The sequence below is a fragment of the Dunckerocampus dactyliophorus genome, chromosome 1 (genome assembly GCF_027744805.1).
Source record: "Dunckerocampus dactyliophorus isolate RoL2022-P2 chromosome 1, RoL_Ddac_1.1, whole genome shotgun sequence".
In the NCBI taxonomy this organism is placed as follows: Eukaryota; Metazoa; Chordata; class Actinopteri; order Syngnathiformes; family Syngnathidae; genus Dunckerocampus; species Dunckerocampus dactyliophorus.
In genome coordinates this window covers 50,107,278-50,130,316 of record NC_072819.1, presented here as the reverse complement: position 1 = coordinate 50,130,316, position 23,039 = coordinate 50,107,278, and the positions used below count along the sequence as shown (strand labels likewise).

At 44.7% G+C, this 23,039-nt stretch overlaps 1 protein-coding gene across 12 annotated transcripts in view; it reads left to right on the top strand.

Annotated features, from left to right (window-relative positions):
* Positions 1-22,656, top strand: part of mcf2la (mcf.2 cell line derived transforming sequence-like a) — a 50,537-nt gene extending 27,881 nt beyond the window's left edge. For 7 of the 12 annotated variants that reach the window (XM_054770312.1, XM_054770278.1, XM_054770304.1 and 4 more), the window contains 28 exons: positions 3,279-3,392; positions 4,645-4,761; positions 4,842-4,991; positions 6,735-6,859; positions 7,800-7,914; positions 8,008-8,127; positions 8,449-8,640; positions 8,701-8,892; positions 9,046-9,199; positions 9,274-9,326; positions 9,406-9,485; positions 9,571-9,637; positions 9,743-9,858; positions 9,937-10,006; positions 10,122-10,214; positions 10,905-10,997; positions 11,077-11,202; positions 11,292-11,513; positions 12,888-12,980; positions 14,318-14,396; positions 14,466-14,532; positions 14,613-14,698; positions 14,871-14,963; positions 18,760-18,834; positions 19,325-19,434; positions 20,585-20,724; positions 20,811-20,914; positions 21,001-22,656. In XM_054770312.1, the coding sequence (XP_054626287.1) occupies positions 3,279-3,392; positions 4,645-4,761; positions 4,842-4,991; positions 6,735-6,859; positions 7,800-7,914; positions 8,008-8,127; positions 8,449-8,640; positions 8,701-8,892; positions 9,046-9,199; positions 9,274-9,326; positions 9,406-9,485; positions 9,571-9,637; positions 9,743-9,858; positions 9,937-10,006; positions 10,122-10,214; positions 10,905-10,997; positions 11,077-11,202; positions 11,292-11,513; positions 12,888-12,980; positions 14,318-14,396; positions 14,466-14,532; positions 14,613-14,698; positions 14,871-14,963; positions 18,760-18,834; positions 19,325-19,434; positions 20,585-20,724; positions 20,811-20,914; positions 21,001-21,080 (3,126 nt within the window). In that variant the 3' untranslated portion in view covers positions 21,081-22,656. Of the gene's footprint in view, positions 1-3,278; positions 3,393-4,644; positions 4,762-4,841; positions 4,992-6,734; positions 6,860-7,799; positions 7,915-8,007; positions 8,128-8,448; positions 8,641-8,700; positions 8,893-9,045; positions 9,200-9,273; positions 9,327-9,405; positions 9,486-9,570; positions 9,638-9,742; positions 9,859-9,936; positions 10,007-10,121; positions 10,215-10,904; positions 10,998-11,076; positions 11,203-11,291; positions 11,514-12,887; positions 12,981-14,317; positions 14,397-14,465; positions 14,533-14,612; positions 14,699-14,870; positions 14,964-16,220; positions 16,225-18,591; positions 18,606-18,759; positions 18,835-19,029; positions 19,132-19,324; positions 19,435-20,584; positions 20,725-20,810; positions 20,915-21,000 lie in introns of all 12 variants that reach the window. The other 5 variants (XM_054770364.1, XM_054770286.1, XM_054770321.1 and 2 more) reach the window with 5 other exon arrangements.
* The last annotated feature ends 383 nt before the right edge of the window (positions 22,657-23,039 follow it).

The window sequence follows — 23,039 nt, the reverse complement described above, 5'->3', positions numbered from 1 at the left end:
ATTTATGAATATATGGCACGCGTGAAGACTAGTTTTGGCACTGTTTGTCTATATTTTCTCGCAGCTGCAGGTAAAGAATGTGCCAAGAGCAGGAAAGAGGCAATAAACTAGAAAAAAAGTGGTGCCCATCAATGTGCATGAGACACGCGGAGGCACGCTTTGATACACTTGAAGAGCCGACCATGACGAATGACGATCTGCTGGACACACTTCATGTTTCCCACAAAGCTGGGAGGGCAGGATTGCCAATCCAAAATATAAAGGATTAATATTGGGGACCATGAATGAGTTTAGCTCAGAGGTGTGACCACGCACCAGCACACTCTAAAAATGTAATTTAACAAAGACACAGCAGCAGCAAAAATGGGAAAATCAATCACAAGTCAAAATATGAAGAGAAGAGTTGTAATCTCGCAAGGAAAGAAAGCCTTCATTTGACAAGAATAAAGTACTAGTGTGAGGAAAAATGTCATTTTAGTAGCATGAAGTTGACATATTAAAGAATTTTTTTTTTTTTTTAAGTCAGAAACAATGAATAAAGTTGTAATTTTTGGAACCTTAGGTTGGGGGGGTGGCGGGGGACTTATAACATGGGAATGAAGTGAAAATATTAGGAGAAGAAAATAGACAAGAAGAAAGTTCAAATATTTTATACAAAAAAAATCAACAGTAGAAATGGAAAACATTTCTACTGTTTACACAGAGTAAAGTCAAAATATTAAGAGAAAAATTTTCGAATGAGAAAAATGTTGTAATTTTACACGAATAAACTGGTAATATGAGGAAAAATATCATTTTAGTAACAATGTTGAAATAAAGACACAGATAAAAAATGTTATGGTAATAAAGTTATAATTACGAGAAGAAAATTCACAAGAGGAAAGCTGAAATGAAATAATTGAAATAAAATAACCCCAGCAGAAATTGGAAAAAAAAAACAGCTGTAATTTTAGGGGAATAAAGTCAAAATATTAAGAAAAAAAGTCAATCGAATGAAGCACAAAAGCCGCAATTTTACAAGAATAAACTCGTATTATTATGAGGAAAAAACATGCATTTGTTTCTTGAGCTACATGTAGCTTCTCTGCGTGTTGGTTTGCAAAATATCAAAGTGGCCCTTTGCATCCTTTTCATTTTCCTCGCTGGAAAAAGTTTGGACACCCCTGGTCTAGCTGAACCCTTGATTGCTAAGAATAACCGAGAGCCGTGTCCCAACACTTTTGTGTGTACGGTTGACAGCGTCTCACTGCTACATTAAAGCCCTCTTTGTTCCAAAGGACAGGGGGCTCAAGCTTTGTGGATTAGCACGTGGCTCTCCTGCCCACCCCCTCAAGGGAGCCACAAGGACATTGTTGGAAAGACGGGGTCGGTTTTACTCCCTCAGAGAATATAAAACAACCTTGCCAGCAGAAATTTGTATTCTAATTCTTATCATTTATTTATGGCCGCCTTTCATCTCGGATGTGCTTGGCTGTCTGTGTGCCCATCACGAATATGTGTGTGTGTGTGTGTGTATTAGCATGTAGTGAGGCAGCGTGTGCATTGTCATGTTAATGCAACTCGGGCCGCACAGGATTAATCCATAAATTAAATGCACATTGTGGATTGAGTGTTAGTCTGGGTTACACTTTCTCAATATACAATTAAGAAAACACATAACCAAAATGCGTACGTGTGTGTGTGTGTGTGTGTGTGTGTGTGTGTCTCCATCATCCCTCGCCCGGTGGCTTCATCGCTGCCTGTGCATTTTCCCAGGAGAGCGGTTTCCATGGCAACTCCATGCAGGCATTTCATGACTAGGATGAATGTGTTTGTGCTCGGTGCGTGCAGGTCATCTTCTTGACTCGGTCGCAGCTACATTTGCTTCTTTTTGGTGCACATTTTCTTGCAATGTGCTCAAGGACGTTCACCCAATAATTCTAATTCTCGGGGGGGTTTAACCGAGGAGACGGGCGCTTGCATTATTCCCAAAGTTGCGGTGCAGCTGTTTGACAAACGTTCACGGCATCTTCTGCTTCTGTTTGGTTCTTGCAGTCTTGCTGCACTTTACGACATTCACTCAAAAAGTACCGATACTCTGTGGGCACATGGCCATTAGTCCCACAGGAACTGAAAGTGTGAGGCAGAAAAAGAAAAAAAGAAATCTCACAAAATAAATATGAACTCATTCAATCGTAGGCATTCTTCAAAAGACAGCCCCTTCAGTAGCGGCCATTTTAGACGATTTTGACTGATCTTGACTGATCGATCAGGGCAACAGAATGTTGTGTTCTACGGCTCAGTGAACATGGAACCTACCAAAAGAAAGATTGGCGTCCCGTCTTTCGTCAAGAGAAAAAGGTTTTTCTACCTTTTTCTGATCTTTAGGAATCAGCGGTAGAACTTAGGTAAGTTTCAGGAAAATATCAATTCACGACTAAAAAAAAAAAAGGGAGAAAACCAGCTCTTTGTGAAAGGATACATTTTGTTTTGGCACAAACATTTTTTGCTTTTGTGATGGCTTAAATATGGAAACAACTTTACCAAAATAAACAACATCAAAATAATTTACACCATGAACTATTTGCAATTTTCACATTTGGAAATGAACTATGTGTGTGACGCGTGTGCATGCACGTGCGTGCGCGTTGCTTAAAAGTCCTTTACAATGCGTAACCTTCTGCGCGCTACACTCCTGCACGCTCTCTCACTTCCTCCTTGCTGTCGAGTGTGCTTTTTTCCGCCCACGTGATCTCTGCCGAGCTCTTATAAAATGCACACATTTTGTATGTCTTAAAATTGCTCTGAAGTGAAATCCATTAGGGGAGAGTTGCGTCATCACCTCTTTTGCCTGTCGTGCAAAAAAACGTAAAAGCCGTATAAGCATAAGCATAAGGCTCTATATTTAGCCGGCTATTGTCACTGTGGGTTCCTAATATGCTCGTAAACACATACTGAGACAAGATGCTGCACGCGTCTTCAACTCTCACGAGCGTGTACAACACCCTCTACTGGCAGCAGTAGGAAATACAATAACATGCTAAACACATGCAACAGAGCACCGATAGATCGCTCTAATACACCACAAGGACGTAGAAAACAATGCGCGTTCATTCGAGAAAACGGTGAATCACTGGTTTGGAATCACTGGTCCACACCAACCACTGATGAGGTCCCACATCTGGTGTCCATGGAACAATGTGCTGAAGATGCACACTGAAGAAGTCTGGTTATTATTGTTACTATTATTATTATTATTATTATTGTGACTAACATTAGACAATAAAATGCTTCCCCAGGGCTCCTTTCCAGGGAATGTAAACTTGGTTCTGGTGCTTCGTCCCACTACTTTGCTCCAGCGGGCACTGTCGGACTTCCTCTTCAAGTTCAACAAGGATGAGTTCAAGATGAAGGTGCGGCTGGTTTATCTCCCTGCAATTGTCTATCCGTACATTTCCTATTCCACCTTGTCCTTGTCCTGGCGCCTATCCCAACTGACTTTGGGAGAACGACAGGGTACACCCCGGGCTGGTCGCCAGGGTTTGTATAGACAACCAACAATTCACACTCACATTCATACCTATGGACAATTTAGGGTCTCACGCGTGGAGTCTCATGGAATGTGGGAGAAAACCGGACTGCGTGGCCAACATGCGAACCACTAGGCCACCGTGCGGACCCTGCAATTTTTCTACCATATATTGTCTTATACACCATACCGGTGTATGGGACACACGCTTTTTAAGCCAGACCCACTAAATTTAGAAACAGATTTGGACATATATAAGCCACACCGGACTATAAGCCGCACATGTCCACGTCATAAAATGGCATATTGTGGTGCGCACAAGTTCACGAGGACCAGGTAGCTCTTTCTTTGGCAGGAGCCAATCACGAGCTATAAGGGAAGTCACAACGAGCTTGTCAACCCATTGAAAATCGCAGGTCAACAGTCTGACTCACGGTTTCATCTTACAAATACTAAACTCATCACACAGCAACTTAACACTCAAAAGGTAGCTAAGAAATACACAAAACAAGTACCAATCCGACTTAAAAATAAAAGAAACAGCTATTTTAACTTCTTCCCATAATGCATTTCATCGGTTATTGCTGCTGCGGCGCTACAATGCTGCCTCCGTCTACCAGAGGGAGCCAGAGGAGCCCAGGGGGGCCTCCCCCTGGGCTCCTCTGACATCATCGCAGCCATAACCAATGAAATGCTTTGCTGGGATGAAATGAATTATGGGAAGAATTTTAAACTATTTTAAACTCGTATTGGTACTTGTACAGTATATTTCTTTGCTACCTTTGAGTGTTAAGTTGCTGTGTGATGAGTTTTGAGTCAGACTGTTATATTGAGTCATGGCCTGCAGTTTTCAGTGGGTTGACAAGCTCGTCATGAGATCTCTTATAGCTCGTGATTGGCTCCTGCCAAAGAAAGAGCTACCGTTTCCTCACTGACTCGTGAGCGGCACAGTATTCCATCGATTAGTAGTAGGATATGTTGCAAGATTAGAACTTAGTCATGAATTAGCCTCAGGGTTCAAAGTTTAAGAAAATAGCAGCATCTTGTACACCGGAAATTACGGTAATTTATTTCCCTCTGTTCTGCTTGACTCATGTGCCGCCCCCACGGTTCCAATCTGTCTTGCATCCGTGCAGGTGGTCATGCTGAGTTCGGTGACCGAGCTCCATGCCTACATCGACCCAGGACAACTAACCACAGAGCTGGGGGGCTCGCTGGAATACTGCCACGAAAGCTGGATTTCACACCGCACTGTATGTCCACACGCCAGCATCCAACATGCTACCTTTCTGTGCGCCCGGTGTGTATGCATGCTTCTGCATGTTCACCACAGGCCCTTGAAGCCTTTGCTCTCATGGTGAAGACAACAGCTCACACTCTGCAGGCCTTTGGCACCGAGCTCGCAGAGACAGAATTACCCAACGATGCCGAGGCCACCGCCAGCCTGCTACACGCGCACTCTCTGAAGAAGGACAAAATGAAGGTCTGTTTCCCACTTATTATCTTAGACGGGGAGGATGTCATCACTTTTTATTGGGTTGCCAGATGTTAGTCGGTGCTGTAAAACCAGCAGTACTTTAGCAAGGATAAATCGAAGTATTAGGAGCGTGAAGTCATAATATGACGTGAAAAGTGTCATCTCACGGGGGGAAAAAGGTTTCACGAGAAGAAAGTCAGAATATTATCAGGAAAAACATTTTTAGAAGCCTATAGTTGCAAATGAAAGAAAGAGAGATGTTATTCTTTCTAAAGTCGTAGCATGAGAAACAAAACAAAAAAATGAAGTTGCATATTTTGCAAAATTAGGTTGGGGAAAAAAAATTGAATAATATGAGAATAAAGTCAAAATATTATGGGAATAAAGTCATAATATTACAGGGAAAAAGAAAATGTAAATGTTGAATATGTGGGGGGAAAACAACAACAGAAATGGAAAAGCGAGCAAAAAAGTGTAATTTAAGAAGAAAAAGTTCATACCAATACAGTAACGGGTAAATGATTTGATACGGAAATACGATAACTACATCAAATTTTATGTAAAGGGATATCAATTTGGAAATATGGGCCAATATATTATTAAAAAAATAACATACCTTTAGAAACCCACAGTTTTTTGCATGTTTAATGCCAGCTGTTTTTTGTTCCACTTTGTTTGATGGCCCTTGAACGCGCCTTCTAACTTTGTCCCACGCTGTGCAGATAGACTACTATACTGTATTTTTAGCCTTTTTCTTTCACCTCATATTTGCTCCCAAATGCTGATACTATGTGAGAATGCATAAAGGTAAGATTTGATGACCTTATTGAACACTAATGTGGATATTTCTTCGGTACACAACCTCTCCGAAAAACAAAAGTCCAGGCTGGTACTGGTGGATGGCGGCTCGGTATTATTATTTTATGCTTTAAATTTGATGTTGTTCTTGTCATAGTTGTACACAATACATAATAAGATAAAATAAATTGCTATAATGTACTGTGAGTGTGAATGGTTGTTTGTCTATATGTGCCCTGCGATTGGCTGGCGACCAGTCCAGGGTGTAACCCGCCTGTCGCCCGAAGTCAGCTGGGATAGGCTCCAGCATGCCCCCGCGACCCTAATGAGGATGAAGCGGTATCGAAAATGGATGGATGGATGGATGGCTATAATGTACGTGTGTTTTACTGATATGTTGATGACTAGCTAGTGCGCTGCTAATGCTAGCACTACTGGCTCTTCAGCCATGGTCAAATAGCTGTCCTCGGCTATGCCTGCCGTTAACTAGCAGCTCGTGCCCAAATTTTAGCTGGCAGTACAAAAAATCAGCCGAGAGACGGCCCACATTTGCCAAGGTACCGCTGTATAAATGACAATAAAAAATACCGGCAGTGCTTCAGTAACTTCTCGCTTTTCTCTGGCAAGTTGACTCCGTGACAGCGACAGTAGACACAAATAACTTTGGTCTTGTTGTGAGAGCCATCTGCCAGGGCTTTGAAGCTAAATCTACCAATTAATACCCTTTTTTGTCCATTTCTGCTCAATATTTGTTCCCGCTTCACAGTCACCGCTACTTCCTGAAACTACAGCGTGGGCCGAGGGTCAAACAGGACGCGCCCACGTTTATCGCGCGTACGATTAAGGAAACATCCGTTAATGCGTTTGCCAGCCCTAATATCTCAATGTGCTGGTTTACAAAATATCAAAGGGGCCCTTGCGTCCTTTCGTGTTGTGGCATGTGTTTTCCAGGAGGACCTGCAGGTGGCGCAGTCTCAAGGAGGCCGCCTGTTGGAGTGCATCAATGAGCCTCTGCGCACGGACCCAGACTACAGCATGACCCACGATGAGCTGGACAACTTAGCCACTGTACAGCGGTAACAGGGGCTTGATACTGTGTGCTTGTTTATGAAGGGTGATTTAAATGTGTCGTCGCCAGTTCATTGTATGTTGCAAGTATAAAAATATAATCTTGTGGCACTCGGCGTTGTGCAAGACATGGTCAGAAGCACTTTAGCTTGCCTTATTTGGTCATAACAATCTGACTCACGGTGTCGTAAAAGAAATAACACTATGAACACACAGCAAATGAACATGTAGAAAACATACACACAGCAACTGCTCTGTGTGTGTTTTGTGCTGTCATTTGTGTTTGCATCGCATCGATTGTCCATAAGAGAAGAAAACACATATAAGACATAATATAGCTTCCCACATGTTAGCATCGGAAGAGTCCCTGGTTCTGATTTTACTTCCTTTTCTGTTCCTGTTGTGGCTATTGTCTCATCAATGTAACATTACTGACACCTACTGACCAGTGGAGAATACTGCATATCTCCTAGGGGAGCAGAGTGAGTGGCGGACAGGAAGTGATGACGCGGGTTCTAGCTGAGTTCTATGTTATATGGCTGTAACAGTAGGCCATGTTTTTCTTCGGGGTTATTGTGCCTGTTGTGAGGCCATTCAAACCTGCGATAAAAGCCTGTTGTTCCGGCGATCAAGTCTGGTGCTTGTGTGTAGCACTACTGACACCTAGTGACCAGAATACTACGTCAACGTCTTTGAATGCGTCTTCTGAATGCATTTGAATTGATGAATCCATTTTTATGCTTAAATGTTTGATTTAGGCAAAACGCATGTACAATTTGCCTGAATTTGTACAACAATGGGCTGTATTCAAGCACAAAACAGCATGATTTATCAATATACGTTGGAAAAACCGTGAGAGCGAAGCCGCGGAATTGGAAGTGGCAAGGGATTCCTGTACATTTTTATAACCACCACTCACTTGACCTTTTTTCTGGTGATTCTTCTCAGACTCCTGGGTCAGTTGGACGAGACGAAGACGGCATTTGATGATTTCTGGGAGCGGCACCGCGCCAAACTGGAGCAGTGTTTGCAGCTTCGCCATTTCGAGCAGCACTTCCGTGAGGTGAGATGAGAACACATTTCCAGGCCTCCCTGGACTCGGAGGAGAAACATCGTCTCCAAGATGCTTTTTTTGCCATTGTGTTGCCGCTCGCAGGTACGCTCCCAGCTGGACGTGACATCAGAGCGGTTATGCGGCTTCTCGGAGGTCAGCGTGAGCCCCGCCCATGCCGAGCACGTCCTCCAAGAGCTCAGCGGTCACGAGGAAAAGGCCTGCGTAAGGAACACTCGCTGAAACAGCTGCAACACAACTCTAACATGGTGTATAAAAACAAATACAGTAGTTGTTGACTCTGAGTTTTGTAGAGTTGCAATAGAGTAGATAGACACTTGATTCAGGGGGTTTCATACGGAGAACCACATGACTATTCAGAATTTCAATTAGAGGCAGTTGTTGGCATTACGATACAACATGAGGACATTTTGATGTAGTACGTCTATTCGACATGACTTTTCCATTTCAGTTCATCATCCACTGCATCCTCTGCTGTCTTCATGTAACCTCCCTCCATGTTGGGCCTCTTTGATGTTCCAACAGGACGTTCTGGACTACGCCCTGTCACTGGCCAGCGAAGGCGACAGTCTAATCGAGAGCTCTCACTATGCTGAGGACTCCATTCGGCCAAAGTGCAGTGAGCTGAGAGGAGTGTGTGAAGAGATCAGCTCCACTCTGAGGACCAAGAAGAACTTCCTGTTAACAGCAATGGAGCTCCACCATGCTCTGGAGAAGGTACTCGGGCGTGTGTTTCTGCGAGAACATTAAAAGTGCGTAACGGATGTGTTCCATCAGGCTTCCCGTTGGTGCGAAGAGGGAATCTTTTTACTGGCAAGCCAGCCGGTGGACCGATGTCAGTCACAGGACGGAGCGGAGGCAGCCCTGCAAGAACTGGAACGATACCTGGAGACGGCGCTGCTTCACACCCTCGTCGACTGCAGTGCCATCTGCTGCCAGTATGAGGCGGTGCTCACACCTCAGCTCAGGGTCAGTTTGTCTGACTCCCTACGTTTTCATGAATGTTGGCTTGTTTATTTGCTGCTATGATGGCAAAGCTCTTAATTTACTGCCCCCGCAACCCGGACCAAAGTTATGTACCTTTCTACAAGCCTTCCATCTCGCTGATATGTCTTCCATCAGGACCAGGTGGACAGAGTTTTCCAGAAGCAAAGCTCCGTCCAGGAGATGTTTGAGAAGAGACGCATCAGCCTGAAAAAACTTGCCGCCAAACAGACACGTCCAGTTCAGCCTGTGGCACCAAGACCGGAAGTCAAGTCCCCGCAGGCGTCTCCCAGTATGCCTTTTCCATCATGATGCAGGAGTATTTGTAGATTTGCACGATATGACGTTCTCCTCTCGTTTCGTCAGATCAACAGAGGAAAGAGAGGAGGTACTCTGCAGATAACGCCCTCTGCAAGAAGGTCAATGCTGTTGTCAGCCGTATCAAACACGACACCTTGAAACCTTTGGGAGCCACGCTGAAGGTTTTGTTTTGTGTAGGTGGAGTCCCCCGTACACAATGGTGGCACCAGACACGCCTCCCTCTCAGAAGAAGAAGAAAACCTGGCTGTGCTGCGACGGTGAGAGTCTTCAGACTTCATTATTGCTGTCAACAACAACAACAAAACAGGCCTGTGCATGTGTGTGCATGTGTGTGTTTTCCAGCCATGTGATGAATGAGCTGCTGGAGACGGAGAGAGCATACGTGGAGGAGCTTCTGTGTGTTTTGGAGGTGAGCTCTGGTGGTGGTGGTGGTGGTGGTGGTGGTGGTGGTGGTGGTGGTGGTGTGCACGACGGTCGATAGAGTTCTTGAACAGCGCTGCATGTGTTGCTCCAGGGCTATGCGGCAGAGATGGACAACCCCACCATGGCTCACCTCATTCCCAGCACGCTGCTGAGCAAGAAGGACATCCTCTTTGGGAATATGTCTGAAATCTACCAGTTTCATAAGAGGTAAGCTTCTTTCAGAGAGGAAACAACCGGCCTTTTGTGCGCTCGTGTATCTTCGACTAATCCGAATTGGATTTCCAGGACGTTCCTGAAGGAACTGGAGGCATACACCGACTGCCCTGAACTTGTGGGCCGCTGCTTTTTGGAACGAGTAAGCAATTGAATTAAGACTCATGAGGTTAAATCAGTAGCAAGGATCTTTCCTCTTGTCAAACACACCTCATCAATTGTTGCAGAAAAGTCAAAAGCTTTTGTTCTTTCATCAGATGAAGGACCTGCAGATCTACGAGGCTTACTGCCAGAATAAACCTCGCTCTGAGAGCTTATGGAGACAGTGCTCCGACTGTGCCTTCTTCCAGGTTCTTTACATGATGAACTTCAGCAGTATAACAATGCGTGGTATTACAGAATTGGGGATGAAAACCATTATTGCTAAAGCAACAACCCCAGTTAGCCTTTTATCTTCCCATGCATCACAACTCCAATCCTCCACGCTGCGACATCCGGAGCAGTTCAGAATCAGCGCCTGTGAATAGAATCAACATTTGTTAGCGATGTCCGATATGCCGATATTGTCCAACTCTCAATTTCCTATTTCGATATGCGTAACATAGACCGCAGCTTTCAAGCAGCTCTGTTTGTTAGTTTGTTATCAGATTTGAAGTAATATATTCTATCCTATGGATATGACACTTGTTTATTCAAGCACATTCTTACGTGCCATGAGAGCGAGGTCCCGCATGGGTGTGTGTCCACATGGAGGAAAGAAGCTGTATCGAGGCAGCAGAGCCGTGGCTAAGACGAAAGCCGTCATCATCAAGCGGAGATTCTAGCCTTCGGTAGCTTCCGTTATCGTGGGAAACGTAAATTCACAACTGAACAAGATCGAGGATGTTACATTTTTATGCCAGTATTGGGCCGATGTTATCGGACTTCCCTGATATTTGTGCGAGAGAGGTTTCCTTCACTTGTTCAAAATAGAATGATTTTGTGCAAGTGCTGTCCAGGCACAACAGAAGGGATTTATTGTTGAATGTTTTGTACACCAGGAGTGTCAAAAGAAGCTGGAGCATAAACTCGGATTGGACTCCTACCTCCTTAAACCCGTTCAGAGAATCACCAAGTACCAGCTGCTGTTGAAGGTGACGCCTTGCGATGGTGTGGGGGTTAGTTTGCATGAGGCGCACAAGACTGACGATGCCTCCCTGTTTGTGTTGGCAGGAGTTCTTAAAATACAGCAAAGGCTGTGATGGCTGCAGCGACCTCCAGGAAGCGCTGTCCTCCATTCTGGGCATCCTTAAGGCTGTCAATGACTCCATGCACCTGATTGCCATCACAGGATATGAGGCATGCGTGCATTTTGGCAAGGTTTCAGTGTTCCTCTTTTTATGTCTGTGCAGCTTGTGAGTGACAGTAGCTTCCTTTTCTTCTTTCAGGGAAACCTCTCGGAGCTGGGTCGTTTGCTCATGCAGGGCTCCTTCAGTGTGTGGACGGAGCACAAGAAAGGCCATGCCAAGGTCAAGGACCTAGCCAGGTTCAAGCCCATGCAGAGGCACCTGTTCTTGCATGAGAAGGCCCTGCTCTTCTGCAAGAAGAGGGAGGAGAACGGCGAGGGATACGAAAAAGCCCCGTCTTACAGCTTTAAACACTCTCTCAACGTGAGTCCGCCGCTATTTTTAAATAGAATCACATGTGCAGCGTGTAGAATGCTGCAGGTACGGAGGGCTGAGGTCGTGTGTGGCCTTGAGGGTATGAAGGAGGAGTTTGTAGTCAATTCTCCGATGGACCGGGAGCCAGCGAGGTTGCTGTAGGAGGGGGGGTGATGTGACAAAATGAAGGAGTTCTGGACCAGTTGAAGTTTACGGAGGACTTCTGGGGGAGACCAAAAAGGAGTGAGTTGCGGTAGTCGAAGCGGAAAGTGACCAGGCTGTGGATCAGGATAGAGGCAGCGTGGGTCGTGAGGGAAGGCCGGAGACGATTCATATTGCGGAGGCGATGTGGGATTTGTATGACAGCTCGCTAACCAGGATGACACCCACACTCTTCACCTGAGGGGAGGGGCGAACGGAGGAGCTGTCGACGGTGAGGGTGAAACTCTCGACTTTGTAAAGTCATCTTTTTTTTTTTTTTTTAAAGGAATTCGGTTTCGTCACTTTTGAATTTGAGAAGTTTGTGGCGAGCCGAGACTCACTAACAAACTCGGGTTGTAACGATTCACGATGCGTATCACGATTCGTGGTTGCCGATACGATTCAAGGACGATGTCGGTTCATGTAGAACGATACGATCCGAAACGAGCCAGTAACTTGTAATCGATTGAGTGGCTTTTTAGCCAGTGTGGAGACTGGACAGTGCGGCTGACGTTTCCTCGATTGCCTTGTTTTTTTTGTAAGGGATTTGGGTATAAATGAATGAATGAATAAAGTGCAACCAACGCTTGAGAATGAACAGGTTGAATGAAATCAAGTCTGTGATAAAACTTGACTTGAACTTTAATTGGATACGTCATTCACTTCTCGACCCCAAGTATTAAAGGAGTTAGAGCACATTTCATAGCGGGAAATGGTGCCTTTGGTTCCCGTTGCTTTCACATCGAGTCAAGACAACAGCAGTGATGGACCCACGGACCTTGGCAAGTATAACCGTACCACAAAATATGTCATAACTTAGGCTGAGACATTTCTTTTAAAAGTCAACAGAGCAGCCATTTCCATTTTTCTGATCATCAAAAAGTCCAGGGAAGAAAATCAAGTGTCATTTCGTGTAGGCCACACTGCGCACGGCGCACTACAGATTGCATGTACGCCGTAATTCCGGGGCAAAATCAGCATATTTCGCAACATGAGATTTTAACGGAATTTCCTCTGCAGGTAGATATTTAAGAGAATTTGTGTCCTACGTACCCTTTGCTCTTGTCTTGAAGCTCCGGTACATGAGTGTGAAAGGTTTAACGTTGGACTTAACTTTCCAAGCACTCGTATGACTCGATGCTGTCCAACACTCACGTTGGCTTCGCCTTTTCCCCGTCCCAGATGAGTGCGGTGGGAATCACAGAGAGCGCGAAAGGAGACAACAAGAAGTTTGAGATTTGGTGTAACTCCAGAGAGGAAGTCTTCATTGTCCAGGTAAGATTTCTTTGTTATTATCTGGAAAAATCAGCTTTTGGCGGTTTTTGTACACCCCGGTTTTTGTATAATTTGTTTTTCTTTGAAAAGTTTTTCGACCAAACTTTGCCTCGGTTTTCACACCCTATTGCGTGCAACGTCCTTTTGCCCTGTACTGTATCGTTTCACGAAATCGAGTGCCCGAACAAAGCACCCGACGTGTTGCTGACGCATTTTTTATTGAGTGCGGCTGCTAAATGACCCGCCACGGGCCAAAGAAAGTTGCCAGGCAAAGCATTTTGATAAAAAAGGTGTGAAACATTCCTGAATTCCATCCGGCCAGCATGTATGGGAAGTCGGCATCAACAATAAGTTCCATCCATTCGTCATTTGTAATTATTTCTCATTGTTTTCTGCAGGTAAAATTAGAATTATTCTCGATACAGTTTATCTCTTGTTAATATTTTGGGTGTCTGGAACGGATTAATTGGATTAACATGATTTGCTAATGGAACAATTGCCTCGTTTTTGCACGTTTTGGTTGTTGTCGAAGGATCAGCTGGAGTCTCTGCTGTTTTTTTCTTTGTTTTTTTAATTTTCCAAATATTTGGACTTCCCGCTTAAATAATCTTCATAAATTTTCTTCTCATAAATTATGACTTTTTCAGCAACTTAATTTTCCAAAAAGGCCAACTTAAGTTTAGTTTGTTTCTTATTGCAACTTCAAATGTTCTTGAATATTTCAACTTGATGCTCCTAAAATGACATTTCTTTCTCCATAATTTGACTTAGAATGTTTTGACGTTCTTCTCGTGAAATGACAGCTGCTTTTTCACGTATTTCAGTTTTCTTCCTGTGAAAGTTCTTCTCGTGATTACGACTTGACTCTCATCATATTTTCACTTCAGTCTCGGAACATCACAACTTTTTCGGCAACCAAAATTTCCCCAAAATTACAACTTTGTTTTGTTTTTCGTACTATGACAACTTTAAGAAAAAAGTCTTTCTTTAATATAAGGTGTTATTTATCCTCATAATATTTCATTATTCCTGTGAAATTAGGACTTTTTCTGGTTAGATTACAACTCTTTGTTATTCTTGTAAAATTTCTGCAGATTTTTCCATTTTTTTGGTTGTTGTTTTTTTTATTTTCTTGTTAAATTGTGTTTATTTTCACATGTATGTGCAGCGGGCCAATAAGAAAGCAGCTGGTGTCTACAAATGGCCCCCAGGTAGCTCCTAGGACACCCTGCTGTACTGCTAGTCCTGTCTTAAAGTGGAAACACGCCACGCGAATGCAAAATGAAGCATTTCATGCTCACCGTGTGCTCCCCTTCCATCCTGTTTGTCACGTCTAGGCTCCCACACCTGAGATCAAAACGGCGTGGCTGAACGAGATCCGCAAAGTTCTCACCCAGCAGCTCCAAGCCTGCAGAGGTACCGTGCGCGCCCGCCCACCTCGGTTCCTCTGGATCCGCTGGTGACTTTTTGTCCAAACATTTGCAGATGCCAGCCAGCAGAAGAGCGGAGACTCCCCGAACCACGCCAGCAGCAACGGCTCCATCTCCCTCAGGTTGGCGCTGCCGACAATTCCTCACCAGTTTCAGTTTGCGTGTGCCGTGGTGGTGACGTTCTCCTGCCGTCCCCACGCAGCCCCTTCTGGAGCAGCAGCCAGAAGAACCAGAAGAAGCCGGAGCCCAGCCCCGCGTCCGACAGCAGCTCTTCACCCAAACACAAAGGTGAACGCTCTCGAAGGCGTCCTGGGACCGTTTTTAAAACTGCTTTCTTATCTTTCACTGATCTGGCCTCCTTCTCTTCTCTTCGCCGCCCCCCCCCCCCATGTTCTTTCGGCGCTCCCTTTGTGATTCTGTGATCTTCTCACCTCCCCGCATTTCACCACATTGCTTCCAGATGAGACGGTGACAAGTCTAACCACGGACAGGTCCTCGGTGGCTAAAAAGCGTTTTACTTTGCAGGGCTTCAGCACTCTCAAGAGTCCAAAAGGTAACCTGAACAAACCTCGAGGGCTTCTTTCTGTGAGGGAGTGCTGCAGGCCAACAATGCCAAATGGGCTGCACTTGAACCCCTCCCCATCTGGATGATGGGAATAGCTGGAGATCTCAGAGTGTTGGGACACGTTCCACTCGCTGTGCGGCTAAGTTCAGTTCTAATCTAAGCTGCTGGCCAAGACGTGCAAAACACCCAAACAAAACACAATCACCCAAACCGGAAGGGGACGCACCGACACCCGCACTTACTGGAAGCAACGCCATTTTGACCAACGCGGTACATTTCCTTTACGTTCTGTTGGTGACCGGGAAGTGCGGAACACTTTAGCAAACTGTTTAGCTCTTTAGTGTTTCAGGAAACATTAGCAGAACCCAAGTTGCTTTCAGCTTGAGGTCACCAACAGATGGCCGGACATTCTCCTTCAGCAGAATTCATGCTTCCATTTATCACAGCAAGTCTTCCAGGTCCTGAAGACCATCACACTACCACCACCATATTTTACTGTTGCTATGATGTTCTTTTTGCCAGATGTAATGGGACACACACCTTCCAAAAAGTTCAACTTTTGTTTCATCAGACCACAAAGTATTTTCCCAAAGGTCTTGGGGATCATCAAGATGAGACGAGCCTTAATGTTGTTTTTGTTCAGCAGTGGTTTTGGTCTTGGAACTCATGCAGGCCGTTTTTGCCCAGTGTCTTTCTTATGGTGGAGTCATGAACTCTGACCTTAACTGAGGCAAGTGAGGCCTGCAGTTCTTTGGATGTTGTTGTGGGGTCTTTTGTGACCTCTCGGATGAGTCGTGGCTGCGCTCTTGGGGTCATTTTGGTTGGCCGGCCACTCCTGGGAAGGTTCACCACTGTTCCATGTTTTTGCCGTTTGTGGATAATGGCTCTCACTGTGGTTGGCTGGAGTCCCAAAGCTTTAGAAATGGCTTTATAACCTTTTCCAGACTCATAGAGCTCAATTCATCTCAGTTAAGTTATGTTTTAACAGGGGAACTCAGGAAGGGCGCAAACACTTCTTCACACTACTGCATATTACTCGTCTGTTGTTGTTTTGCTATTTCAAACAAAAAAACAAATATTCACATAAGCGATACAAGTTAATTAGCCGTCGTGACATGAGATGCCGTTTAGTTAAGTTGTACTTCTTTACTGATACATGCAGCAAATACCATCAGTAGAGTTGACAACAAAGTGATGTTCATGGAATCACACCGCAGCCAAACGTACAAGAATGTATTCATGCAGACTGATTGGGTGGAAGAACGCAGAAGACGTGTTGGAAGCTCTATTTTCATCTGCTACGTTCATTGTAAGGAAGATGAGCGTTCACTGCCGCTCGATTGCATTGTTTTCAACTATTTCATGTCTTTGTTCAACACAGCAAACACACACACACACACACACACACACAGACACGTTTCAAGCCAATCATGTCAACGGCATGCACCGTCATTCATGCACCGTCATTCATGCACCGTCATTCATGCACCGTCATTCATGCACCATCATTCATGCACCATCATTCATGCACCATCATTCATGCACCGGCATTCATGCACCGGCATTCATGCACCATCATTCATGCACCATCATTCATGCACCATCATTCATGCACCGGCATTCATGCACCGTCATTCATGCACCATCATTCATGCACCATCATTCATGCACCATCATTCATGCACCGGCATTCATGCACCGGCATTCATGCACCGTCATTGGCCTCCATTCCGGTCAGTCTGGGCTTTGGTGTTTTGCCTTTCTGGTTTGTGTGATTGTGATCTGTTCGGGCTTTTGTCAGCGTGTTTCCTGAAACACTAACTTGTTTTGTGAAATGTTGGCGCGTTTCACAATTTGTTAAAGTTGTTTTGCACGTCCTGGCCCCCGTAAGATCCACACGAGACTTTGTTTGACCTAGTCAGGTCATTGATGTGTGTCTTGTCATGAAAGTGTGACAGGAGGCAGCACGCGGGTGTCCAAAGTGTGGCCCCAGGGCCGTTTGCGGCTCGCAGGTGTTTTTTTTGTTTGTTTTTTTTTGGACCACGGCACATTCTAAAACTATATTTTAGTAAAAATGGTCAAAAGTCCAAATATTAAGAGACGAAATCTGTAATCTAACAAAGTCGGAATTTAACGAAATGAGAAAGAGGGAATATTAGGAGAAAGAAGCAAAACAACAAAGTTGACATTTTTTGAAAATGAGGTTGCAGGAAAAAGTTGTCATGTTATGATAATAAAGTCCAAATGCTGTGGGGAATAAAGTCAGAACGATGAGGAAAAACATTTACAAGAGGGTTGGAAAATAAAAAAACAGCAGGAAAAAAAACAGGTGCAATTGTTTGAGAACAAAGTTAAAATGTGAAGAGTAAAAAGTCCTATGCTAACGAGACAAACGTCGTACTTTTATGAGAATAAATTTGTACTTTTGTGAGGTAAATGTCGTTTTAGTAGCATCGAGTTGAAATATTAAAGAAATCCTGCTCTTCCTTTTTTTAAGTCACAATATTATGAGACACAAACCAAACAAAACAAAGTTGTAATTTTTGGACAATTAGGTTAGAGAAAAAGTTATAATACTAGAAAAGCACTCTGAGAGCGCAGGCCTCCGCCAAGCACCATAGTTCCTGCCCATATTGTGATTTACACCACAAATATTCCAAATAGTCCTACATTTATTTAATCTAATTTACATATGTAGAATGCTAATCTTAGCATGCTAGCAGTGCTAACACCTAGCATAATAGTGCTACATGTTTATATATGTGTGTATCTATGAAAATGGCTAAAAAAAATGCTACTATGCTAATGTTGGCATGCTACCAATGTTACCATGCTAATGTTATCATGCTAACAGGCAGCATAATAGTGCTACATGTTTATATATGTGTGTATCTATGAAAATGGCTAAAAAAAAAATGCTACTATGCTAGTGTTGGCATGCTAGCAATGCTAATTTGCTAACATTATCATGCTAACACCTAGCATGTTAGTGCTAAGTCGTTATATGTGTCTACCTATGAAAATGGCTACTATGTTAATGTTAACATGCTAACAATGCTAGCATGCTAATGCTAGCATGATAACGATCCTAGCATGATAGTGCTAAGTCTTTAAGTGTCTACCTATAAAGGAGGTCATAGCAATTTTACGGAAAAGTGTGAATTTTGGATTTCGGATCACCGTCAAAATTTTGTAATTTCTTTCATGTCCCAATTCTGACAATTCCTTAAAATTTCATCCAAATCCATTCAGAACTTTTCAAGTTATTTTGAACACAAACAGATAAACGCCGGCAAAAACATGAATTATGGGAATAAAGTCGTAATATTATGAAAAGAAAATTCATGAACATTAATTAAGAAGAAAGTTGAAATATTAGGAAAATGTAATAAATCAACAGCAAAAATGGGGGAAAAAATGCAAAGTTGATACATTTTCGCTGGGATGCAGTTTTTTCTTGATATTTAAATGATAAATGTATATAAATATAAGTTGTTAGCATATTTGCATGTGTTGCTTTACAAAATATCAAATAGATGTGAAAAGTTTGGACACCCCTGAGGAAGCAGTGAGCCAGCAAGAAGATAAATTCATCCCAATGAAAACATGCCTCCACTCTGCCTCCTGGCGGTCATCACGCAGTATCGCAAGAGTCGCGAGCAGCAGCTCACACAAGACCGAGGACCGAACGACTGTTTCTTTCCTGTTTTGCTGCCTGGTGCCTTACTCTTCTCTGTCTCTGTCTCTGTCCCCCCCACTTCACTGTCGCCGCCTGTATTGCCAGGCTCAGCCTTGAGCCCCGAGCACGGCGCCAAGCGCAACTCGGCCAAGAGCGACCCGACTCCGTTTGGGTTCAAAGGTACACCGTTGCTTTTCAACAGGCTGTCAGCCATCTTGTCGTGTGTTGTCATCGTGTTCATCTCACGTGTTGGCCGTCATCCGAGGGGGGCTTGCTGGGACGTTAGAACGTCCACCCGCTGTCAGAACTTCATCATCACCACAGTACTTTATGAGTCTTGTCGCTCTCCAATCGGGTGGAAGACTTTCAATGGAGAACGAGTGTCTCTTGTTTGTTGTCCTCGTCCAGCCCCGCACGTCAGCCTGAGCAAAGTCAAGTGGACCAGCGCCTCGAGTCTGTTGCAAAGCAAGCGGCGAGGTACGGCCGTGTGCTGTGCTTTGCTGTGCTCGCCTTTTGAAAGCGTTGCCAGGATGTTGGCGGTCCAGTGTGGATCTTGTGCTCGTGATTTGGACGCCACGCACGTCTTGTTCCCGTGTGCCATTCTGTCACCCCCACCACCCTCACCTCCCCCCAGGGTCCACTTTCATAACACTCAGGCGTCTTCTTCCAGGTTGGCCCAAGACGTCGCTCTCGGTGGACGCCTCTGAGGAGAACGATGGCTACTCCAGTGGAGAGGAGCCGCTGAACTCTGACCCCGAGGATGACGTAGCACAGAAGCTGGTGAGAGTTCATTAAAAAAAATAAATAAAAAGTTGCATGGGGCGGAACCTCTAAGGCAGGGGTCTCAAACCCGTGGCCCTGACAGCGACACATAGCACAACTATGCTAACGACACATAGTGCACCGACTACTATGGGGAATACTAGACAACTAATTGTAGTAGTAATAGTAGTATTAATACTACTAATTGGTTGACTGCAGCTTATTATTAGTAAAAAATGCATATTTAGGCAAACTGAGTATATTTTGTGCCTAAATTAAGCATTTTTCAGTATAAAAATGGCTAAATGAACTAAAGACAAAGATAAGGCATTCACAAGGCGCATTCAAAGACGTCATGATGATGTGTAGTATTGCACACCGGCCACTAGGTGTCAGCAATGTTGCTGTAATGTTCGACGAGACACGCGAACACCTTAACCTGAACGCCAGAACAGGCTTTTGTGGCAGGTTTGAATGACCTCACAAGAGGCGCAGTCATCCCCAACACGGGCTACTGTCGTGGCCGTAACCCACGCCGAGCTAAAAACCCGCCTCTGAGCCCCGTCGTCGCTTCCTGTCCGCCCTACACTCGGCACCAGAAATACATTTACAGCAACACACACAAGCACGTGCCTTGTTTATGTCTTATTTTCTTTTTTTACGTCTACTATGTTGGGTAATACGGATGTAAAGGTGACTATAGGGGTGTTATTTCCTGTCTAGAGGGCTCTAATAATGTTAAACATTGTATTTATAAGGTTGTGAAGTTTTCTATGTGCTAACTGTGAAAATATTCCATTTATAAATAAGGAATCCTGCTTTGCGGCCTGGAACCAATTACAAACGAGGGATGACTGTATAAGACATCATATAAGACATCATATAAGACATCATATAGACTCACAGACTCGCGTGCATGTTCAAATGAAATGAAACCAAACCAAACAAACATTGTTAGCATTGGGAGAGTTCCTTGTCGTTGTTCTTTTGTTACTTCCTGTGCTGGCTGTTGCCACGTGAATGCAAAACGACCGCCACCTGGTGACGAGTGTAGAATACGACTTATCACGTCTTGGACTGCGTCTTGGGAATATTTGTTTGAATGTTTTCTCTTAGCCGTGTTTATGTGTGAACGTTCTAGTCCGTTAATAGCTTTTCAATCGAGTAGATGGTGTTGCCTTTTTCCCCCCTTCAGGTTCCGGGGAAGTACACGGTGGTAGCAGACTGCGAGAAGGCGGGGCCTCAGGAGCTGTCCGTCAAGAGCGGCGACGTGGTGCAGCTGATCAGAGAGGGCGAGGAGGGGCAGTGGTAAACGTCTCGTTACGCAATCGCCGCATCGGCAGCCGAGCGGCTTTTATTCGCTGTCACTGTCAGCAAATGTGCTTCATGTGCAGGTTTGTGAAGAACCTCCGCAGCAGCAAGGAGGGTTGGGTGGCACCGGCGAACCTACCGGGCCTGATCTCAGAGTCCAAGTCGTCCCAGTCGCTCAGCAGCTCAGGTTGGGCTCGGCCATCAGTAAAACACTCAATGCAATCAGGAGCAGTCAGTTAATCCACCATTGGGGATGTTTTGTTGGTCCTGCAGATGACAGCGTCTCCGGCAACCTCAGCACCTCCTCCAGCTGCAGCGAGACCTACACCAGCTTCTCCGACATCAAACCCTGACCCGTCCGCCACGGCCGTTTGCTGCATTTCAACAGAAAACCAAAAGTGTCGGGTGGCGCCGGCGATGTTGCCGTGACAAGTCTGTGTGTGTTTCACTATGTAGCATTGACGCTGGTCCGTGTGGCGCCCCGACGACTGCAGAGAAAACGGGCGTCAAGCTGCAATCAGGCAAACTATCACTCTGGAAATGTCTTTGAGTGCAGCTCAGGCCTCTTCTCATGAATATCCAATGAGACCTGCGCCCGCGGTCAGCTAGGCCTCTGTCACGTAGACAAAGCAATCAGAGACGGGACATGGACCTTGTTCTTTTGTCGGGCTCGCCTCTCAGCTGCTCCGGATTAACCCCTGAGGAAGCCCGGGGCTGGTAGGTGTGACTGCATTCCCGCCCCCACTGGGACTGAAGTCTTGAGTGTGCACATTCTTGCACGTGCAAAACGTCACCAAACATCACATTTGAACGCGTAGCCTCATTAGTCACGCTTAGGGAATTGTTTCTGCTTATCTGCCGAGAAATGTCATTATGGGAACTCCAATTTCTGATTGTCGTGGGCCGCTGCTTGCTCGTCTTAGGAACAAAAACAGGCTTTGTCCCAGCCCAGCTCAGGCATTTCATAGTAGTCACCTCCCTCCGAGCAAGCAGACTCAGACCTGCTCAGCTTGTTTGCACCTTTCAGCCTTCCAACGCTCTTGCTTTAGTACGGTGCTGCCATGTAGCTCGCTGACAGACGCGTCACCACTTCGTGCAAGAAACGCGTGAGGCGGCGCACCTCTGACAATCGCCCGGGAACCTTTCGGGCCCTCATCGCTCACGTTGACTGCACTTGCAAGGCAGTCTCTTGGTTTCAGTTCACGATAAACGTGCGACAGTGAACCTTATTGCTCGGAACGGCCCTTATTTGCCTCCCGTCTCAATCCGGTGTTCTTGATGGCTTATCCTGGTGCTTTTCGTGGAGAACCACTTAAAGCAAAATGTCTCTCCGTCAAATCGAATTCCCCCCCAACACGGAATGCATGTCTTCCCAGTGAAAGGACGCGTTGTTCACATGCAAAAGATGAAAACTCGGCCAGCGAATCTCAACCGGAAGCTGTCCTTGTGTGTTGGTCAGTGTAACACAGAAGTGGATGTAGCTGTTGTACAAATGTGTTCTCTCTCGCCACACACACACACACACACACACATATATATATACATACAGGTATACCTCACATGTATTCCTCCTCAAGAGCATGCTAGTCATGAAGAGGATTTTTTTGTGAGTCTTTTGTGCATCGTCACTCAAACATTTGTACCAGCTAATACATTACGAGTGGTTATTTTCTGCCCCACACGGGCACTAAACTTGTCAGTGTTTGATCACAATCATTTGTACTTTCAAGGCTGGAGAAATTGGTTATATTTTCTAGTTTGTTTTTATGCAGCACATTGCAGCAACCACGGTCTTTATTTTCCTACTGTATATCTGCTGATTATGGCATTGATATAAAGCTATTATCTGTGTATATTTGTAAATATGTATTTCTTTATTGTATGTAAAATCAGAAGCTGCTTTAATAAAGTCTGAGATGATTTCCTCTATATAGATTTGTTGTAGTTCTTCAGCCAGTCGAAAAAACACTTTTTAAAAGGCCAACATGTTTTTTGTAGTTTTTCTATATTTACAAAAATGCACACACTGCGTCGGAAACGAATCGTCGGCACGTGATAGCTACCGTCCAATGAACTTTTATCAGTGGTAGCGTCACGACGTAAGCTCGGGCGCGTTCAAACTCGTTTACTGTGCAACCTAGGTAGTTTCCTACACTGTTATTTGTCCAGATGAAAGAAAAAATAGATGACAAGTCACACCGGTATCTACATTTAATTGTCAATAAGATCTAAGGCTTACATTTCTCATTAATGATTTGGTAAATACAACAGACAAGAGAAGCCCAAAGGCGTGCTGTGAGGTAAGGCGGACG